A 21,389-nucleotide genomic window follows, 5' to 3' on the forward strand; every position below is an offset into this window, starting at 1 on the left:
CTCTTCAAAATTTCTGGTAATCTGTAGAAACTTACACACTCATGATTATTTTTGCTCAGGTCTAATTACCTTTCCTTCTTCCTCTATCCCTCCTATCTCTTCTCCATTCTTCTTTCCCTTTTTCCACCCTTCCTTCTTCCCTCCCTCAGTTTTTTCCTTGTCTCTCTTCCCTTCCCTTCCCTTCCCTTCTTTGTTTGCTTGCTTGCTTTCTTGCATGTTTTCCATCTTTCTCAGAGTACTGGGCATCAAACCCAGGGCTTCCTGCATGCTGTGCACATGCTGTGCTACTAAGCTAAATCCCAAGTCCATAATTTTCTGTTTATTCATTTTTGTTCCTACAGTAGTTTTTCAGACCTTGGTTTCAGTTGATCCAATCTTAGAATTTTTGGATTTCTTCTTTTAAGTCTTTTCCATGTAAAGCATGCTGTACTGAAGTTTAATGGGGCAATGAATATTTAGGTGTTGCACACGATGTAAAATTGAATTATTCATCATTTTGTTTTTAAAATTCCTTTGGTCTCATTGCCTTATTGCTCAGATTATCCCTTCCCTTTCTTTCCCCTTTTATTTAAGGAGCAAAGAGACAAGTAAAACTTGAAATTCCTCCCAAGTTCTTATTCAGAGAAATATAGCCCTACCTTTTTTGTCCTTTTTTTTCAGATCCTATCACTGAGACATAGTATTTTATGCCCAACTTAATTTCCTAATAAAGTTTCCTCTTTTAAACATTTTAGCTGGGCACAGTGGCACACATCTGTAATTCTAGTGACTAGGGAGGCTGAGGAAGGAAGATTCAAGTTTAAGGCCAAGCTTAGTGACTTAGTGAGGCCCTAAGAAACTTAGCAAGACCCTGTCTCAAAATAAAAAGTTGAAAGTGGGGGATGTGGCTTAGTGGTTAAATACCTCTGGGTTCAGTCCTCAGTACTAAAAGAAAAGAAAAGGAATATTGGTATCAGTTTTAAAAACTAATTTAAAAAACCCTTCATAACCTAAAACATGAGCTGCTTTAAAACTGTTACTACTTTGTGGTTCACAGCAGGAAATCGAAATCATAAGAACTTTGTGTACACTTAAGCAATACTGTCTGATTAGCTGAGTGAGTTGATTTTAACAAAGTGTTCTTTTTTAACAGATTTAAAGAGTTGTATTGCAAGCGCCACCCAGACTATTGAGCAGATGTACTGTGATCCTCTCCTTCAGCAGGTTAGAATAAAAATGGTGGGAAAAGAGTCATGGCATGTGCTAATCATAGATGCAACAGGAAAATATGATGTTTTTCTTTTAAACAAATAGGACTTTTCCTGAAATATGAGAATAAACTTGAGCCAGTGTGGTGGCACACAACTATAATCCCTGCTACTCAAGAGGCTAAGACAGGAGGATTGCAAGTTTTAGGCCTGCCTGGGTAACTTAGCAAGATGCTGTCTAAAAATAAAAAGGACTTGGCGTGTGACTCAGTGCTACAGTGCCCTAGGTTCAGTCCTTAGCACCACACACTCAAAAAAGGAATGAACAAGATAGATACTGATTCCTTTGATTAGGTTAAAGAAAGCAATGTATCTTTTGCCTGCAGTAGAACCTAAAACATCATTGTTTTGATTCTGCCATGTGGTATCTTTTCATCTTGTAGAAAGGTTTACTTTCAAATATTAATACACATTTCTCACAAAATTGTAATTTAAGGAGTTCAGTGGGGGGAAAATGACTTAGGGACCAATTATCCATCAATTTTAAGAGTGCCATGGTCCTTTGAGAACCTTTTTTAGCAGTGTGCTTTCAAGCTTTGTATCTTGAATAACTTAAACTTCAAATGGAAGCCAGGAAGGACAGAAATTCTTATTGTCCACACAAATTTTTGTTCAGAATAGCATTCTGGGCATGGCCTTGCAGAGGCATCTGTGTGAATGGACCACGGGCAGAATGGCTGCAGGAGGAGAGCTCTGCTTCTAGAACGGCAGTGAGCCCAATTCTGTTGCGTAACAGGAATGTACCATGTGAATCTCGGGGGTTCCCCGTTGTCTCTTTTGTGTTATTTCCAAAATCTTCACCACCAATGAAAACATGTCAAGGTACTGATTAAGTGTAAGTTTAATTTGATTCTATAACTAACTTTTCTTTCTTTCACCAATACTTAGAATTTAAGCATTGTTCTATTTTTTCCATATTGGGGGAAAAAAAAGCACTTTTCAAATGTTGAAACAATAAATGGGCTTACCCAGTATTCACTCACAAGAAGAAATATAAGGAGCATGTGACTAATTTATAATGAAATATGCTAACTTAAATTTTGGTACCAATAAAATAGGACTAAAACAAGATAGCTGCTAACTTGTGTTTAAGTCCCAAATATGGTAAACATTTTCTCAATGTAAATAGCTAAGGCTATTCTATTTTTAAACAAACTGACTTTTGAGCTGGACATGGTGGCACATGCCTGTAATCTCAGTACTCGGGAGGCTGAGGCAGAAGGATCATGAGTTCAAAGCCAGCCTCAGCAAAAGCGAGGTGCTAAGCAACTCAGTGAGACCCTGTCTCTAAATAAAATACATAATAGGGGTGGGGATGAGGCTCAGTGGTCGAGTGCCCCTGAGTTAAGTCCCTGGTACCAAAAATAAAAAATTTTTAAAAACCTGACTTTTGAGTTGGAAGGGTAAGTAAACCTACATTATCTTTGGTTTTAGATCTTTAATCATAATAGAGTAGTTTTGAGTTAAAAGAGCTTTCAGAGAGGTTATCTAATTCAGCTGTCTGGTTTTAAAGATTCTGGAACTGAGGTATCCTTGAAAGATTCCAAGGCTGAGTTTTTGTTAGTTCATCTTGAATTAATAAGATGTTTGAAATGAACCCCTATATCATATACATGCATGAATGGTCATTTTTCATTAATCTGATAATTGGAAACAGTTTTTGCATTTGAATAACCTAAACTTTATCAGATTACTTTGCTTAATCTAACTGAGGAATTTCCTTTCTGATTTGCAGGTGCCTTATCGCTTACATGCAGTTCTTGTTCATGAAGGACAAGCAAATGCTGGACACTACTGGGCCTATATCTATAATCAACCCCGGCAGATCTGGCTGAAGTACAATGATATATCTGTTACTGAATCTTCCTGGGAAGAACTTGAAAGAGATTCCTATGGTGGCCTGAGAAATGTTAGTGCTTACTGTCTGATGTATATTAATGACAAGCTACCCCACTTTAATGCAGGTAAAAAGATCTTTAACAGAACCCAGAGACTGGGGGAAATCTGTACCACCCGGGGAGGAGGATGGTCTCATTTCTTTTGCATAAATTTATTGTTATGTAATTAACATTTCACTTAAAAGATAAAAGCAGTAGAAAAGAGGATAAAAAGGAAAAATGAATTTGCTTTTCTACTTCCATCCTTGACAAGTGGTCCTGCTCTTCGGCAAGTATACAGTATATAGTCTTTAAGAAATGTTCTCTGTTTATGCTAGATTGTATTTATCTATCCTCTCTCCCTCATTGACCCTGCCAAGGGATATTTTTCTGTTCAGTTCTGCACCTGTTTCATTAATAGAGTGTTTAATGATCTCTGTAATTTCAAAAATAGGTCCTCATTTTTTTGAACAACTGTATAATAATTCCATTGTATCTGACACAGTTTATTTGATCAGCTTCCCATTGATAGAGTTTTTAATTATCTCTAGTTCCTCCGTGTCTTGTTAGTGAGATCCTTTTTTGTTGTTGTTGTTTTTGTACCAAGGATTGAACTCAAGAGGCACTTGGCCACTGAACCACATCCCCAGCCCTATTCTGTATTTTATTCAGAGACAGGTCTCACTGAGGTGCTTAGCCCTCGCTTTTGCTGAAGTGGTCTTTGAACTCACGATCTTCCTGCTTCCCGAGCCACTGGGATTATACCACTGTGCCTGGCTTAGTGATATTCTTACACATACAGTTTTGCACCTTTAGGACAGCTAAATTTTAAAGGCATATTTTCCCAAACAGTCTCATTTCTCATAATACTAAGAGCAATGATAATTATTATTTATTTGTATTTTATTCCTTAATACATTCTTTCAAATTTATATCTATAATATGTTATAACTCTAAAAGGGAGGTAGGCAGGGTAGAAATCCTTATAATCCTCATTTTCCAGCTAGGTAGCAAGCTTTCAAGGAGTCTACAATTGTCTAGATTCTATAGCCATTAAATAAATGTCAGGCCATAGATTTAAATTCAGATCTGACTCCTAATTCTATTTACATTATTCTCTCTTCCTTTCAGTCTTCTGTGAGTGACCTTTGTGACCAGCATTTTATGTGTAAAATAATAGAAGGCTTTTTTTCTCGGAGACTGAGAAAGACCCTGTCTCAAAATAAAAAGGGGATTATAGCTCAGAGTGCTTGCCTAGCATGTGCAAGTCCCTAGATTCAAACCCTGTACCACCAGGGGAATGGGGGAGTGAGGGGACCGGGGTGGAGGGAGGCGCTCGTTCTTTTAGTACTGAAACTCTGTTAGTGTGCAGAAGTAAGAAAACATGAGCCAGGGGGCTGGGATGGTGGCTTAGTGGTAGAGTGCTCGCCTAGCCTGCATGAGGCACTGGGTTCGATCCTCGGCACCACATAAAAACAAACTAATGTATCCACCTAAAACTAAAGATACATAAATAAATAAATTTTTTTTAGAAAAGAAAAAAACATGAGCCAGGGCTCAGTGGCGCATGCCTGAAAATCTCAATGCCTCAGTGGCTCTAGAGGCTAAGACAGGAGGATCACTAGTTCAAAGCCAACCTCAACAAAAGTGAGGCACTAAGCACTCAGTGAGACCCTGTCTCTAAATAAAATACAAAATAGGGATGGGGATGTGGTTCAGTGGTTGAGTGCCCCTGAATTCAATCCCCAGTATTCCCCCAAAACAAACAAACATGCAAGGCATTTTGTCCAGGCAGCATATTATCTTCCTGATACGCTAGTGTGGTTTAGGAATATGGGATGAAGATAATGTTAATTTAGTAATAACCAGTGTTCAAAATCACATGTTTACAGTGTAAAGGAACAAATAGCTGCTTGTTGGAGTTATTGTGCAAATGACTATACTAGCTGTTGGTTATATGTAGGAGCCTTGCTATTCCTTGCATTATTCCTTTTTATATTGTAGAAACAAACAAGTAGAAACTTTTGTTTGCTTAGTGAAAAGGCTAGTTGATACCAATCAATAAGTGAATGTGTTGTTCTGCTGTAGGTTTTGTTTCAGTTTGGTCACAGGATTAGAAAGAAATTTAATGTGTCCTTGATAAGCTTGCAGTTTTTCATCATAGCTTTTGATGAGCCAGATATTATAGACCATCTGAACCATTGCTGCATATTGCTTTATAATAGGGCTTTGGTTGTGTGAAACTTGAGGAAATAGAAATGCCTTGAAATTTCTATTTAACCCTCCTCCTAATGGACATTCTTATAAATAAGTACAATGGCTCAATTGATAAAACTTTTTAGCTTAATGTTTCCATTGTATCTTGATTTTTTTTTTAATTTCCAAGAAATGTTTGGTATACCCAGTGATTGATCATGATTCCAAATCCTTTTTACTCTGTATCATTTATTCTTTCATTCATTTAGCGTGTATTTAATAAGTGCCTACCTACTACTATGCCAGGCACTGTTACTGATATGCTGTGCTTTTTGACCTTATATTGTCAGTATTTCTTTCCTTCCACGTTTTTACTGGTGCATTATAATTGTACATAAAAGATAGGATTTGTTGTTACACGTGCATCCAAGCACACAGTATAATAATACAATTTGACCAGTATCACTTCCCAGCACTTACTCCTCCTCCCCCCTCACCCCTTTTCTCTACTGATTTCCCTTTGATTTTTATGAGATCCCCACCCCCAACCTTTCTTTTCCATATTCCTTTGTAGCTTTCACATATGAGAGAAAACATAACGATCCTTTTTCTTCTGAGTTTGACTTATCATAATGGTGTTTAGTTCCATTTTCCTGCAGATGATATAATTTCATTTTTCTTTATGGTTGAATTAAACTCCATTGTTGTATATAGACCACATTTTCCTTGTCTGTTCATGCATTGATGGACACCTAGGCTGGTTCCATAGTTTGGCTGTTGTGAATTGTGCTGCTTTAAACATGGGTATGCATGTATCACTGTAATATGGTTTAATTCTTTAGGATGAATACCAAGGAGTTGTATAGCTGGATCATATGGTGGTACCGTAACTATTCTTTTGAGGAATCTCTATACTGATTTCTATAGTGGTTGTACTAATTTACAATGCTCCCAACAGCTTAATAGTGTTCCTTTTCTTCCACATCCTCTGCAGAATTTATTATTATTATCTGTATTTCTGATTAATTGTACATGTATGTATGTGTTTTTAATTAGGGGCAAGTCAAAAGATGAAATGTTCTGCTTTCTTCCTTTCTGGAAAGGAACTTTTGATTCTTAAGAGATGTTTTCTGGATCTTACTCCATTTAATTCTGTCTTTGGTTTTTCTCAGAGGCAGCCCCAAATGAAGCAGATCGGATGTTAGGAGAAGTAGAAGCACTGTCTGTTGAACTCAAACATTACATTCAAGAAGATAATTGGCGGTTTGAGCAGGAAGTAGAAGAGTGGGAAGAAGAACAGTCTTGCAAAATTCCTCAAATGGAATCCTCCACCAGCTCCACATCACAGGATTTCTCTACCTCACAAGGTATCTGAGAAGGGCATATGTCCGTGTTTTAATAGCATGTAAGTTGCACACCAGACAGCCCTATGTACCCCAGCTGATCAAGCAATACTTTTATCTTTACAATGTTTCATTTATAATTGGCTTTGCATAACCAGATAGAGTAAATTTGTGACTTCAGAATGTGATTTCTGATGAATACAAATAATATCAGAAGACTACCTGTCCTTTGTACATATAGTTTTGCTAATTTCTCAGGTTGTAAGGGAAACTATAATAGATTGATAGGTAGACTTTATGAAAGCTGTCCTCCAAAGAAGATCTTCCTTACAGAAGGATTTTGCGGGGAGTCTTCTGGGCGTAAAGAAATATGACAAAGTTGAGAGCATAATTTAACAGAATCATCAGTGGGTTTTTGCTGAAATAGCCATTTCTTGTTAACACTAGTTTCTCTTTAAAAGGTGTGTTAGAAGTGTTGTGAATTAAACTGTGTATCAAGCAAGTGTATCATTGTGCTTGCCAGATATCTGAGTGTCCTAGTCATTATTTATCAGTGGAAGCTAATGTCTTTGTGTGGTTCTTTGTTAGACCCTCCAGCAGCCTCTTCTCATGGGGCTCGCTGCTTGTCATCTGAGCATGCTGTGATTGTGAAGGAACAAACAGCCCAGGCAATTGCAAACACAGCACATGCCTATGAGAAGAGTGGTGTAGAAGCAGCACTGAGTGAGGTAAGACTGACTAGGAGGCCGAGATTCAAGAGTGTCTGACTTTCAACAGTAAATGCCAACTGTCTCACATTTCTGTTATTCCGTGTCTCTTCTGCATTTAACCAACCCCTCTTTATTTCTCCTGTTTTTTTTTTTTTCTTACTCTTTTTTTCCATTCTGCTGCCACAGCTTAAGGAAGCTGAACCCAAGAAGCCCATGCCCCAGGAAACAAACCTTGCAGAGCAGTCAGAGCAGCCCCCAAAGGCTAATGATGCAGAGTCTGCTGCCCAGCCTAATTCTGAGGTCTCTGAAGTCGAAATTCCCACTGTGGGAAGGATTCTGGTTAGATCTGATGCAGATGGATATGATGAGGAGGTACAAAGATGAGTGTAGGAATTAGCTGTTTGTTGTCAGTCTTATATTTCCTTCTCATGTGACAGTATACTTTTAAAAGGTGTCTGGCAGCCAGGCATGGTGGCACATGCCTGGTAATCCCAGTAGCTCAGGAGGTTGAGGCAGGAGGATCGCAAGTTCAAGGCTAGCCTGAGCAACTCAGTGAGGCCCTAAGCAACTTGGCGAGACCCTGTCTCAAAGTAAAAAATAAAAAACACTGGGGATGTGGCTCAGTGGTTAAGCATCCCTGGGTTCAATCCCTGGTACCAAAAAAAAGTATCTGGTAATATAGCTAATATTTTTCATTGAAACAAATAATTGACAAGAAGTCCTATATGGTTTTGACCTTAATTGCTACTTTTTAAAAGATAATTTTATTTCTACTGTGCACTGTTTCTTTCTGTATGTGTATATATATTTATTCAGGATTATACTTAGGGGAACCACTTCAGAATCTAGATGGCTCAGAAAGGTAGAATTTAATTCTTATTTTGGTATTATGAATAAGAATTTCCTTCTAGGGAATTTTTATGGTTTATATTAGTCAATTGTTTTTCCTCCAAATAGAAATTTGTCCAATGAGCAAAACAAATCTGGATTAAAGTTGTTTTTGCTTTCAATTCTTTATCAATAAAGCTATTTTCAAAGTTTTATTGAAGCAGCTGTAGAATCCCAAGGTATTCATTTTTACTACACATAAAATAGTCATGAATCCTATCTCTCAGATTTCCATTTTTTCCTATGGGTGTTTTGTTTTGTTTTGTTATTTTATTTTTTCCCCTAAATCATCATTGGAAGGTTTTCATTTTATAGTCATATTTGTGTAGCTCCTAGTTTCCAGACTGTTTTAATATGCCATTTATCCAATTACAGCTCTAAAGTACTTGTGTATTTAAGCTGTGTGCCCAAAGTTACAGAACTAAATTACAGTTGGGTCTTAGACAGTTCCCCTCAAGAGCTATAGTTTAATTCAATTCTTCAGCAGTGCCATATTGGAGATAATTTTGGACATACATCTTCATCTTGCTCAGTTAGAAATGTATAATAGAGGAATAGCTCATCATGGGCGCTGTGTTTATGTTCTATAAGGGGGCAGAGGCTATGCATGCACATAGGACTAGAGTATTGAAACTTGTGTCAGTGCTGGCCAAGGAGCACACTGCTCTACTTTCTTTTAGCACTTTCTTTACCTTGCTTTCATACAGTCTTCTTTTGAACCTTTCTTTCCTTTTTCTCTCTGTTTTGTGCCCTCTTGTGGTAGGTGATGCTGAGCCCTGCCATGCAAGGGGTCATCCTGGCCATAGCTAAAGCCCGTCAGACCTTTGACCGAGATGGGTCTGAAGCAGGGCTTATTAAGGTATCTCTGTTTTCAAAATTGTAATATTTAAACCAGCTATCCTAATATTGGGGCAGTAATTATAAATGTGGAGAAATGTGTTTTTTAATTTACATCATTCAAGTGAAATATAAACCTTCCCTTCATGTCCAACTAATGAGCAAGCTGTCCCACAATACTATTGGCTCCTCTCCTCTTGGCACTCACCCAGCCTGTTAGCAGTGCCACTGTCTGTTACATCTAGCCTACAGGGGCTGTTGCTTTTGTTAGTAGATGTCCATTACTAAAACTGTAGGTGATACTGTTGCCTTTGTGATTTGGGGGCCTTATTATAAGAAAGTATGTCACAGTGTTAAGGTATTTGAATAAAATTTAAGATTCTTGAATTAGGTTACATTTGTATGGATTTCTAAAAACAAAAAAATCAACTCATTATTTTTTATTTTTTAAGAACTTGAAAAAAAATTTCTCTTATAATTTGTGATGCCAGTTTCATCCTTTATGATATGCAGACAACTTAAAAGGTTCCCTAATTGCTTTTATAATTCCTCGATGAGAAGAATTCCTTAGCATTATCATGGAGTTATGAGATTCTCCAGACCTTGGGCATCAATTTTTGTGTGCAGAAGTCTGCAGATATACCCTTTTCTAACTATAAATTCTGTCTTTAATAGGCATTCCATGAAGAATACTCGAGGCTCTACCAGCTTTCTAAAGAGACACCTACCTCACACAGTGACCCTCGACTCCAGCATGTCCTTGTCTACTTTTTCCAAAATGAAGCACCCAAAAGAGTAGTAGAACGAACCCTTTTGGAACAGTTTGCAGATAAAAATCTTAGCTATGATGAAAGGTGAGAAGGGTGTACTCAGGTGATTCAGCCTCCATCCATATTAGGAAGAGATTTGGCCTGGCACCCATTCATTACTTGGTTAACTTTCTCCCATGCAGATCAATCAGTATTATGAAGGTGGCTCAGGCTAAACTAAAGGAAATTGGTCCTGATGACATGAACATGGATGAATATAAGGTGAAGTCTTTTTTTTTATTTCACCATTACAGCAAAACTATTTATTCTGAAGGAAAATGGTACCTGAGGCAAAATTAACAATTTTGTATTATCACAGACTGGACTTGTTTCTCTCTCCACCATAGAATCAGGAAAGAATGGATAAACAGTCTTTACTTACCCTCAGAATAGAGGTCTCTCTTTTTCCATACTCCTTTTAGAATGATGCAGTTTCATTTCCTTTTAAGTACCTACTTGAGCCTTGTAGGCAATAAAATTTCTTGAAAAGACGCTTTTGGATTTTAAAAAATGATGCTGTTTTCTAATATGTATTAAAATACATACAGCTATAATTTTTTAAAAAGTCATTGTATTCTAAGAAACTATTCTACCACCAAAGTATGCTTGTCTCACACTAAGCATGAGGTGCTTCTGTGTGATGTGCAATAGCCTTGTACTTTCATCCTCCCTGGATGGTCTTGTCAGGACTTTTTGATACAATTGTTGGAAATTCAAAAAATAAATTCTAAAGCTCATGTGAAATATTTCTGTTCCTCAGTGAAAGAAATAGAACGTTTAAAACTAAGGTCAGTGGTAGACTTTTATTCTAAATGTTGAGTAGTTTTCTCTTTTTCTTTATTTCTTTGCAGTACTGAGGAGTTAACCCAGGGGTGCTCTACCATTGAGCTATAACCCCAGTCCTTTTTTTTTTTTTTTAATTTTGAAACAGGTGTCTGTAAGTTGCCCAGGCTGTCATCAAACTTGCATTTCTTCTGCCTCAGCCTCCTGGGTGGCTGGACTTATAAGAGTGTGTCATTGTGCCCAGCCTTGAATAGGATTTTATATAAAAGTTGTATTTGTTGTTTTGGATGTGGCCAAATGTGCTCAATAAATATTTGTACTGAATTTAAAACTCAGTGTGGGAAATGCAGCAGTAGAGTACTGAGATCAAATTCATTACTAACTGTCATTCCTTTTCAGAAGTGGCATGAAGATTATAGTTTGTTTCGAAAGGTGTCTGTGTATCTCCTAACAGGACTGGAACTCTATCAAAAAGGAAAGTATGTTGTTGGCCTTTGATTTTATTAAAAACTTGGTCAGGACACTGTTACTTGCTGATGCTCACCTAGAGTCACAGCCATGACCTTCCTCGTCACACATTAATGCACTGCATCACTTTTTCCGGTGCTTCACTTCAGTTTTGCTGTGAACATCACACATTTAATTTCATTCTTCAAATAAACATAAGTTTACTAGTAAAGTGATACATAGTGCCATTTTGTTTTGGTGGTGCTGGGGATTGAACCCAGAGCCCCTGCATGTGGCCAAATGCTTACCATTGAGTCACATCCCCAGCTTCCCAGACTTTCTCTGTGACAAATAAGAATGTACTCAGAACATTAATGAATTTTTGAAGTTGTCATGTACCCCAGTGAGCATCTAGTTCCCTTCTTTGATTTAGAAAGAGGAAAAACTGAGACCTAGAGAAGTTTCCAGATTTGCCTTGGGTTTCTTGACAAATTTTTAGAAGAGCTGAGGATGGCCATGGTTCTTGGCCCAGAGGCTCCTCTTAGTATATCAAACTGAGCTCATCTTTAAGATTTTTCTATAATTGCAACCAAGTAGATTCTTGTATTAAGAAACAGTTGGGTCTAATCCCTAAATTTTGGTGGAGAAGAACTCAGCTGTGGTTTATCTCCTGTTTTCTAAGGTACCAAGAAGCACTGTCCTACCTGGTGTACGCCTACCAGAGCAATGCTGCTCTGCTAATGAAGGGGCCCCGCAGGGGGGTGAAGGAGTCAGTGATTGCTTTGTACCGAAGAAAATGCCTTCTGGTTTGTACTCTTTGTGAAGCCTTAAGAAGATGTGTGAATGTGTGTGTGTGTTTATCTCTGCTGTTGGAACCATGGTGAGATATAACTTAAACAAGAATTATCTCTAGCAGATTTTGGATTTTTTTGTCCAATTCTTGTGAGCAGTTTTACATTGGGACAGGTTCTTTTATAATACCTTAAGTGAATATCATTCTTCAACCTGTAAGAGAAGTTAAGATGAGAGCCAGATGTCCCTTTTTGTGCCCTTCCTGTGTGCCTGCATTGTGGTTTTGATGGCCTTACTTCCCTGCTACATGGTAAGTTCACTGAGCAGAGAGACTTATTCAGCTGTTTTCCTCGAGACTGACACATAGAGTGCATGTGTGGTATTTTTTTCTACTGTTCCCTACTAAGCTAACAGATGAAAGTTTTAGGGACTCCACAGGGGTTTTTTGTTTGTTTGTTTTGTTTTTGTTTTTTCTTTTTTTTAAGGTAAGAAGCATAATAATTAGTCCTACTGTCATGCTGGCATCATTGTGATATACCAGTTAAAACTAAACCTACTCTGGCCTGTTTTGCATTCAGCAACACAGAAAGGCAGATCTAATCAATACCCTCTGCCTACCCAAGGGTGCATACCCTGCTCATCCTTCAGAGAACTATTGAGGGTCTTGCCCTCTGATTGTGTGCTCATGTTCATTTTCCCTAATACCCAGGAGCTTGGCCCTTGACAAGTAGGCCATCATTCCTACCACTGTCTGATCTTCTTAATAACAAGCGGAGGATGCTAAATCATGACATGTTCATCTCACCAGTTTCATTTTCTGATTTATACTTTGTTTTCTGTATCAGTTATAGGTGTGACATGCTACTTTGAAACTGGAAAAGGGGGCACGAAAATTTGACAGATCTGAATTTTATTAGAGCCAATGCTTTTGTAACACAGATTAACATCTTAAACATCCTATGCAGCTTACAGAGTAGCACAGTAACAGGGATTTAGTCTTATTCATTACTGGCTTTCAACCCCTAAATATATCAGAATCACATAGGGAGCTTTCATATGTAGTTATGATTCAGGTCCCTCCCCAAACAGTTAAACCAGAATTCTAGGGAGGGGCCTGCTCATTGGTGTGTCTTCTGCAGATGATTCTGATGCTCAGTGGAGATTGAGAACTATTAAATTAGTCTTGGTATAAGCAGATATTAAGCATGACCTTGACATATAAGTTTAGGTCAGCAGATCACTAACTAGATTGCATTAGAATCACTTGGGGAACTTTTATTATAAAATCCTGATGCCCCAGTCACTCACATGCTAATTAAATCAGCATGTTTGGCCTGGGAACCAGGCATCAGTGGTCCTTCTTCCCTGGTACTAGGGATTGAACCTAGGAATGCTCTACCACAGAGCTACATCTCTAGCCTTTTTAAATTTTATTTTGAAACATGATCTTGCTCAGTCTCCCAGGCTGGCCTCAAACTTGGGATCCTCCTGTCTCAGCCTTCCCAGTAGCTGGGATTACAGACATGTGCCACTGTGCATGGCAGCATCAGTGTTTTTTAAAGATCCCTAGGTGATTCCATTGTGCAGTAAAATGTGGGAACTACTTGTTTAAACTCTTACTAAATAGATATTTATCTTTTTCAGACTTTATCTCCCCCTACTCTGTATTTTATCTGTAGGAGCTGAACGCCAGAGCGGCTTCTCTCTTTGAAACAAATGACGACCACTCTGTAACAGAAGGCATTAATGTGATGAATGAGTTGATAATTCCCTGCATTCATCTTATTATTAATAATGACATCTCCAAGGATGATCTGGATGCTATTGAAGTCATGAGAAATCATTGGTGTTCTTACCTTGGACAAGATATTGCAGGTGTGTTGGCACCTGTAATAATTTCTATGGTTTTAGGAATTCTACAAATTTCTATGGTCAGGTTTTAGCACTGGGGGTGTTAAGCCCTTTAGGATGTTGGAACTCACCAGCATGTGAGTTTAGTGGATCTGCTGTATGGAAATACGAGGTGTGAGTCTGGGCTCTTAATTTTTCCTGTGGCTTGAAGTTATAAGAATATCACAAACTGTGATGACCTCAAGACTAATAAATTAGTATGCAGAACATCCTTTTAATATTTGCAGTTTACTTAGGCCATGTGTAAGCTTTACTTAATGTAGTGTATACACAATGGTGTATTTTAAGCATTTGAAAGAAAATAGCACCATTATCTGTATGGTACAGGGTATCATATCCACTTTCTCAAATTTTAAAAGTGCACTTGATTAGAAGACCTGTCCACAATAAAGTGAATATGTGGTATAACTGCCAACAACACATAGCTTACAGCAATATATTTGGTATATTTGGCAGGTAGATCTTTGTTCCTGATTGTTCTAAAGGAATCAATGTTTGTTGTTAGCTTTGAACTTTGAGATTGGGTAATGAGCTGTCTGAAGACCTTACCATATAGTTGTAGGCTTATTATTTTTTACTTGGAGATGTAGTTAACTCTATGTGTGACCATCTATTTTACAGAAAATCTGCAGCTGTGCTTAGGGGAGTTTCTGCCTAGGCTTCTGGATCCTTCTACAGAAATCATCGTCTTGAAGGAGCCTCCAACTATTCGACCCAATTCTCCTTATGACCTTTGTAGCCGATTTGCAGCTGTCATGGAGTCAATTCAAGGAGTTTCAGCTGTGACTGTGAAATAAGCTCACTTATGTTCAAGGCTTGCTGTGGTCTCTGGCTGCCTACCTATTATGGTCAGAGTCACACTCTTCACCTGGGGAAAGGGATTAAGTGGTCGAGTAATATTCGGTTTCACACCCCACCCATGTTGTGCATTTAAAGAAGGATTAAAGATAAAATTGCACTTTTTAGGTACAGAATCATGAAAGCTATTTCACCAAGATAAGACAGGAACCAGGTATTAAAGTATTGAATTATGCCTGAAGACCTGAAATGCCTTTGAACTATAATGATTGGGCTTTTCTAAGCCTCTTGTCTCTTTTCAAATTATTCTAAAGGCCTAAATATTTTTGACAGCAGAACATAAGAGTGACTCATCAGACCCCCAAACCAAATGAACAGCTACTATTTTATCAAATCCAAATGACATTTAAAAATGCTAAACTACAAGAAAGTAGTAATGTTGCTTGGCTTTTGACAGGGGATGATAAAATGTGTTGCTGATGAACCTCTCTACCCTTTTACATGTGGGTAGAATATAAGGTCACATGGCAGTAAGATGCCAAAAAGTCAAAGGAAAACTGCCTCTCCTTCCTTTCTTCTCTGTCTTTTAAATTTTTAAATAAACCAGAAAACCTCATACTCAGTCCTGAGAGAATGAAAGAAAAGCAATTGAGGACTTTGACAGAATAGCATTGTGAAGCTTGATAGCGTTTTTAATAGTTGTTAAACATTTAGGCAGAGTTTTCTGGTATCTGAAAATTGTCAAGAAGGATTGTCTAAGGCTGCTGCCTAAGACTATAATAGAACACTTTGTTTGATTCCTCTCTTTTTTTGCTTTTAAAAACTAAGGGATGTGGATTTGTAAAAAGAAAAAGAATATCTATCTATCTATATATATGTATATGTAGAGAGAAAACTGTTTTTAAAGGACTTTTAATTGGGAATTATGTTTTAACAAATTTTAAAAATTAAGGGAGGAATCATGGGAGGGAAGAACACTTAATACAACTATGCAGATTTTATAAATGTGCAATAAAGTATTTGTTTTACCTTTGGTGTGCAGTATGACCCTTATTTAAATACGCTTTTCCATTTTGAAAATGGATGGACTCCGTAAACATTTCAATTTTTCTTCTTTAAAAGAAAAGGGCAGATTAAAAAGTTGAGAAACTCGGGCTGAGGTTGTGGCTCAGAGGTAGAGCACTTGCCTACCATGCGTGAGGCACTGGGTTTGATCCTCAGCACCCCATAAAAATAAAATATTGTGTCCACCTATAAGTAAAAAAAATAAATATTAAAAAACATAATAGAGTTGAGAAACTTGATGGGTCAGGAGGTGCCAGCATTTGAAAGAGCAAATGCATTCAGTTCCTGAGCAGAACCTTCTCATGTCATTTGCCCATTTGCATTGCAAATGAATGTGTAAGCATATTCACTTTGTAATTTGTCAAGTTCTAGAATGAAAAAACAATTTTTTTCTTAAAACTGAATTTCTTGTGCGTGACATTTTGGCTCATTAGCATCTCAAGTTCAAAGCCAGCCTCAGCAACTTGGCAAGATCCTAAACAACTTAGTAAGATCCTGTCTCAAAAAGGACTGGGGATGTGATTCAATGGTTAAATACCCTTGTGTTCAATCTATAGTTCAAAAAAAAAAAAAAACCTGAATTTCTTAGTAGTGGCCCATCTTTTATAGATATTCAGAAGAGCTTTTGTGTTTTCCAATTCCTCATAAAGGTTGTTTCAAGGGAAGTTATCTTACCCATTTTATTATTTGAAATCCTATTTGCCACCCTTTGCCTTTCACTTATTAATCCCTGTCATTATGAAGTACTGTATGCAAAGTGCTTCAATGATATTAGCATGGTAGGCATGGTGGTACACACCAGTAATCCCAGTCATTCAGGGACTGAGGCAGGAGAATTACAAGTTAAAGGCTAGTCTGGGCAATTTTAATGAGACTCAGCCTCAGAATAAAATATGCAAATCCTTGGCATATAGCTCAGTAGCAGCCACCCTGGGTTCAATCTCCAGTACCATAAATTCATAAATGTATACATAAAACAACAACCTTGTGATGATGGTAGGTAGGTACCATGGTTTTCCAAGGTTAGAATACTAATCCTTGGTGTGTCTGTCTTCATCATCTGTTCTTTTAATGACTGTTAGTTGTGCATGCTGTAAAATACTTTGTTTTGTCCTTTTTGTTTGTTAATTATTTCCTGGTCAGCTGTTGAAAATCTACATTTGGCCAAGAAAGGAACACATAGATGGTGTTTTTTCTGTTGCTCCCTCTGTTTTCTTTGGATCCACTCAGACCACCAGAGGGAGTGCTGACACCATTTTTTTCCCCCACATAGCTGACTGCCTTTGGGTAGAGCATCATTTCTTACAGGGCTCCACAAATTAAAGTCTCAGATAGTTTTTTACCGTCCTCACACAACTTTTACATTTTTTTAAGCATTAGAAAAAAGGGCAAGGGGAAGGAGAGCATGAGGAGAATGAAGAAGCAGTTTACAAGCCCTTAACCTAAAATTGAAGAGTTTGAGGAGGATATTGGACTGCAACATAGATCCCCTTTAGACTAGGTTTGCATTTTCCACAGTTAACTGGGATTACAATCCTCTTGTTTGATTTTGCTATCTTCAAGAAGTGGGAAGCATTTAAACAAATTTTTAACTTGCTCACTTCAGGAAAGAAATCCAGGTAGATACATAATAGCTATTTTGGTTTAGATATGTGGTAACCCCTAAAGAGCATGCAAGAATTTTCAGCAAAACAATAAGTGAACAAGAGGCAGAAATTGGATGTAAAGCCAGGCATGTAAGTGCAGACTTGTAATCCCAGTGACTTGGGGGTGGGCGGGGTGGGGGGGCTGAAGCAGGAGGATCACAAGTTCTAGGCCAACCTCAGCAACTTAGACCCAGTATTAAAATTAAAAAAAAAAAAGGATTGGGGATACAGCTCAGAGGTAGAGTACCCCTGGGTTTGAATTTCTGTACCATAGAAAGCAAAAAGGGAATTATATAGAGAACTGTGAATGTAGCAGGGATAGAAGGGGGAATTAATTGTATCAGAATTCATAAAACTATAGTTGATTAATTTTCATTGTTCAATATATTGTATTTTATTATATGAGTACATCTCAAATTTGTACAAATTGTCATTTGTGTTATTACCAGATTTTGGTTATTATGCATGATGCTACCAAAAACCATTCATATATATCTTTTGATGCACACAAAAATGTATTTCTGTTGGTACAAAATTAGGAGTGGAATTACTTGTTCATAGGAATATCTGGATACAGATATATCTTTATTAGGTACTGCCAATTTTTCAAAGTGAGTATACCAAATTAAGTTCCCACCAGCAGTTCATGATTTCCAGTTGTTCCATATCCTTGTCAACATTTTGTCAGAATTTTTAAGTTTAGCAATTCTGATGTTCTGTGATGTCTCGTGGCTTTATTTTGAACTTTCCTACATACCAATGATCTTGTGCATTTCTTTATTTTTTTATTGTCCTTTGGTCATTATCTTGTGAAGTACCTAGTGGTTTTTGTTTGTTTGTTTGTTTGTTTGTCTCTTGTTGTTTGTCTTTTTTTTTATAGTATTCTTTTTCTATTTTATTTTAACTCAGAGGCACGCAGCCACTGAGCCACATTCCCAGTTCTGTTTCGTATTTTATTTAGAGACGGGCTCTCACTGACTTGCTTAGTATCTTGCAGTTGCTGAGACTTTGAACTTGAGATTTTCCTGTCTCAGCCTCCTTAGACACTGGGATTGCAGGTGCATGCCACCATGCCTAGCTGCATGCATTCTTCTGGTTGCAGAAATTTTAATGGTTGTATATGTTGCATGTATTATCTCCCACTCTGTGGCTTTTAGCTCTTGGTGTCTTTTGATTAAAATAATTTTGATATTAATGTAGCCCACTTTATAGTCTTTTTTTAAAAAATATTCTTAGTTGTAGATGGACACAATATCTTTATTTTGTTTATTTAGGTTTTGTTTTTTTATGTGGTGCTCGGGATCGAACATGCATGCTAGGCAAGCACTCTACCACTGAGCCACAACCCCAGCCACTTGTCTTTTGCTTCATGATTGGTGCTTATCTTGTCATGTTGAAGAAATTATTGCTCAAGGTCATGAAGATATTCTGGGTTTTCATTTTGAAATTTCACTTTTTGCTTTTCACGTTTAATTGATTGACCCCGCATGAAAACACTTTCCTTTTCCCAGTGCTCTACACTGCCATCTTTATCGTAAGTCTAAAGTCTTTGTTCTTTTTTTGAGTTCTTTTATCTATTCCATTAGCCATCTATTCCATTAGCCAATTTGTCTACTGTACCAATACAATAAGTTTTGATTTCCAATATCATAAATTCTCCAGTTTTTTACTTTTTCAAGATTGTCTTGACTAATGTTGGTCCTTTACATTTCCATATAAATTTTAGGATTGGTTTCACAACAGCACACTCAAATATCTAGAGATTTTGATAAGGTTTATGATGATTAGATAATGTGGGGAGAATTGAGATTCTGGTGTTGATGTCTGCTGATATATTTGTGTGTGTGTGTGTGTGTGTGTGTGTGAGAGAGAGAGAGAGAGAGAGAGAGAGAGAGAGACTGGGGATTGGAGATTTGAACCCAGGTGTGCTGTACCACTGAGCTCACTAAATTGCCTAGGCTGACCTCGAACTTGTGATCCTTCTTGCTCAGTCTCCCAAGTCACTAGAGTTTTAGGTGTATGCTGCTATGCCTGGCTTGGTTTTCTTAATTTCTACATAAAGGGCTTCCACATCTTCCAACAGACTTATTCTTAGGCTTTTGATGATTTTCAAGCTTTTGTAAATGTCATTTTAAAAATTAAATTCTTGCTGGGCATGGTGATGTACTCCTGTAATTCCAGAGGCTGGGTTGGCTGAGGCAGGAGGGTAGTAAATTCAAAGCCATCCTCAGCAAAAGCAGGGCACTAAGCAACTAAATGAGACCTTGTGTATAAATAAAATACCAAAAATAGAGCTGTGGCTGTGGCTTAGTGGTTGAGTGCCCCTGAATTCAATTCCTGGAACTCAAAAACAACAAAAACATTTCTTTTTCTGGTGGTCTAGTGCTTCAAATTTTTAAATTACTTTTTTTTTTTTTTTTGGTCCAGGGGACTGAATCCAGGGGTTCTTTGCCACTGAGCTACATCCCCAACCCTTTTTATTTTGAAATTGGATCTCGCTAAGTTGCTTAGGGTCTCACTGAATTGCTGAGGCTGGCCTTGAACTTGAAATTCTCCTGCCAAGCAGCTGGAATTACAGGCAAAAATTGCATTCTTTATTTTAATAATTTATTTATAAGCAGTGTTGAGGATCAAACGAACCCTGTGCCTCACACATTCTAGGCAAGTGCTCCACCACTGAGCCACATCCCCAGCCTCAAAATTGTGTTATTTATTATTTCTTGCTGGTATCTAGAAACAAATTGATGTTACTGTATCATCTCTGCATCCAATGATCTTTTTTTTTTTTTTTTTTTTGAGAAATAAATGTTTATTTTGGCTCATCCAATGATCTTGATAAATTAAGTTACTCTAATAATTTTTCTGTAGATTTTTAGATATTTCTTTTATACACAACTGTGTTATCTGTGAATGGTGATATTTATTTTGAATTCTTACAACTCTTTATTTATTTTTCTTGCCTGATCACACTTTGGTACAATGCTGAATAGAAATGGTGATGATCTTTGCCCTGTTCAACATTAAGTAGGATTGCTGTAAATTCCACTTGCTGGGTAAAGAAAGATCCATCTATTCCTAGTTTGCTGAGAGTGTTTTTTCAATCTTAAGTTTTTTAAAAAGTTGAAAAAAAGTCTTGAATTTTGTCAAATGCTTTATGTACATATAGATAGAATTAATTTTGCAATATTTTGTTACTATTTGAATTATATTTATTGATTTCAAATTTAAATCAACCATGCATTGTCAGAATGATCTGGATTTGATCATGATTGTTTTTATATGTAGGTAGAATTTTGCTTAGGACTTCTATATATTCTTGAGAGAGAGTGGCCTTTCATTTTATTCTCATAATGTTCTTGTCATGGTTTTGGTATCAAGATTATTTTGGCCTTACTGAATGAGTTGGGTGAGTTTGGATAAAATAGGGGTTCTTTCTTCAGTGTCTGGGAGCATTCATTATTATTATTATAGGCTGAAGCCAGCTCAGCCTACAATAATTGTCATTGTGTGTTTTGTGGGAATGCAAAATTATGGATTCAGTTTCTTTAATATTTATACACACACACATATATTGGGTTTTTGATTTTTTTAAATTCCTCTTGAATCTGTTTTGGAAAATTTTTTAGAAATGCATTCATTTCATCCAAAATTAAAATTAACAAAGTTTATAATAGCATGGAGTGTGTGTGTGCATATGTGTTTTTATGTGTGTTTTAAGAACTAGGGGTTTTTTAAAATATTTTGGTTTTTAGTTGTTGGTGGACACACAATATCTTTATTTCATTTTTATGTGGTGCTGAGGATCAAACCCAGTACCTCACATGTGCTGGGTGAGCGCTCTACTGCTGAGCCACAACCCCAGCCCAATGACTAGGGTTTTTGTGATGTTTCTCTTTCATTGCTGATACTGGGTGATTAATATCTTCTTGCTTTTCTTTTTGGTTAGTATTTTTAGGGGTTTATTAATCTTTTCAAATAACCACGTATTGCTTTGTTTATTTTTCTCTTGAATACAATCCTGCTTTTTTAATCCAAAACTC

General features: G+C 37.2%; 1 protein-coding gene across 11 annotated transcripts in view; it reads left to right on the forward strand.

Annotated features, from left to right (window-relative positions):
- Usp28 (ubiquitin specific peptidase 28) overlaps nt 1-15,671 on the forward strand; it is a 64,721-nt gene extending 49,050 nt beyond the window's left edge. For 7 of the 11 annotated variants that reach the window (XM_046465343.2, XM_046465366.2, XM_046465354.2 and 4 more), the window contains 12 exons: nt 1,133-1,203; nt 2,983-3,211; nt 6,493-6,687; nt 7,252-7,391; nt 7,560-7,745; nt 9,025-9,120; nt 9,774-9,952; nt 10,051-10,129; nt 11,090-11,169; nt 11,820-11,943; nt 13,609-13,804; nt 14,462-15,671. In XM_046465343.2, the coding sequence (XP_046321299.1) occupies nt 1,133-1,203; nt 2,983-3,211; nt 6,493-6,687; nt 7,252-7,391; nt 7,560-7,745; nt 9,025-9,120; nt 9,774-9,952; nt 10,051-10,129; nt 11,090-11,169; nt 11,820-11,943; nt 13,609-13,804; nt 14,462-14,637 (1,751 nt within the window). In that variant the 3' untranslated portion in view covers nt 14,638-15,671. The remainder of the gene's footprint in view (nt 1-1,132; nt 1,204-2,982; nt 3,212-6,492; nt 6,688-7,251; nt 7,392-7,559; nt 7,746-9,024; nt 9,121-9,773; nt 9,953-10,050; nt 10,130-11,089; nt 11,170-11,819; nt 11,944-13,608; nt 13,805-14,461) is intronic. The other 4 variants (XM_046465374.2, XM_046465382.2, XM_058586205.1 and 1 more) reach the window with 2 other exon arrangements.
- Nucleotides 15,672-21,389: the final 5,718 nt, after the last annotated feature.

Source organism: Marmota monax, unplaced genomic scaffold (assembly GCF_021218885.2).
Source record: "Marmota monax isolate L192 unplaced genomic scaffold, Marmota_monax_Labrador192_F-V1.1 WCK01_AAM20220418_F8-fsc00045, whole genome shotgun sequence".
Taxonomy (NCBI): domain Eukaryota; kingdom Metazoa; phylum Chordata; class Mammalia; order Rodentia; family Sciuridae; genus Marmota; species Marmota monax.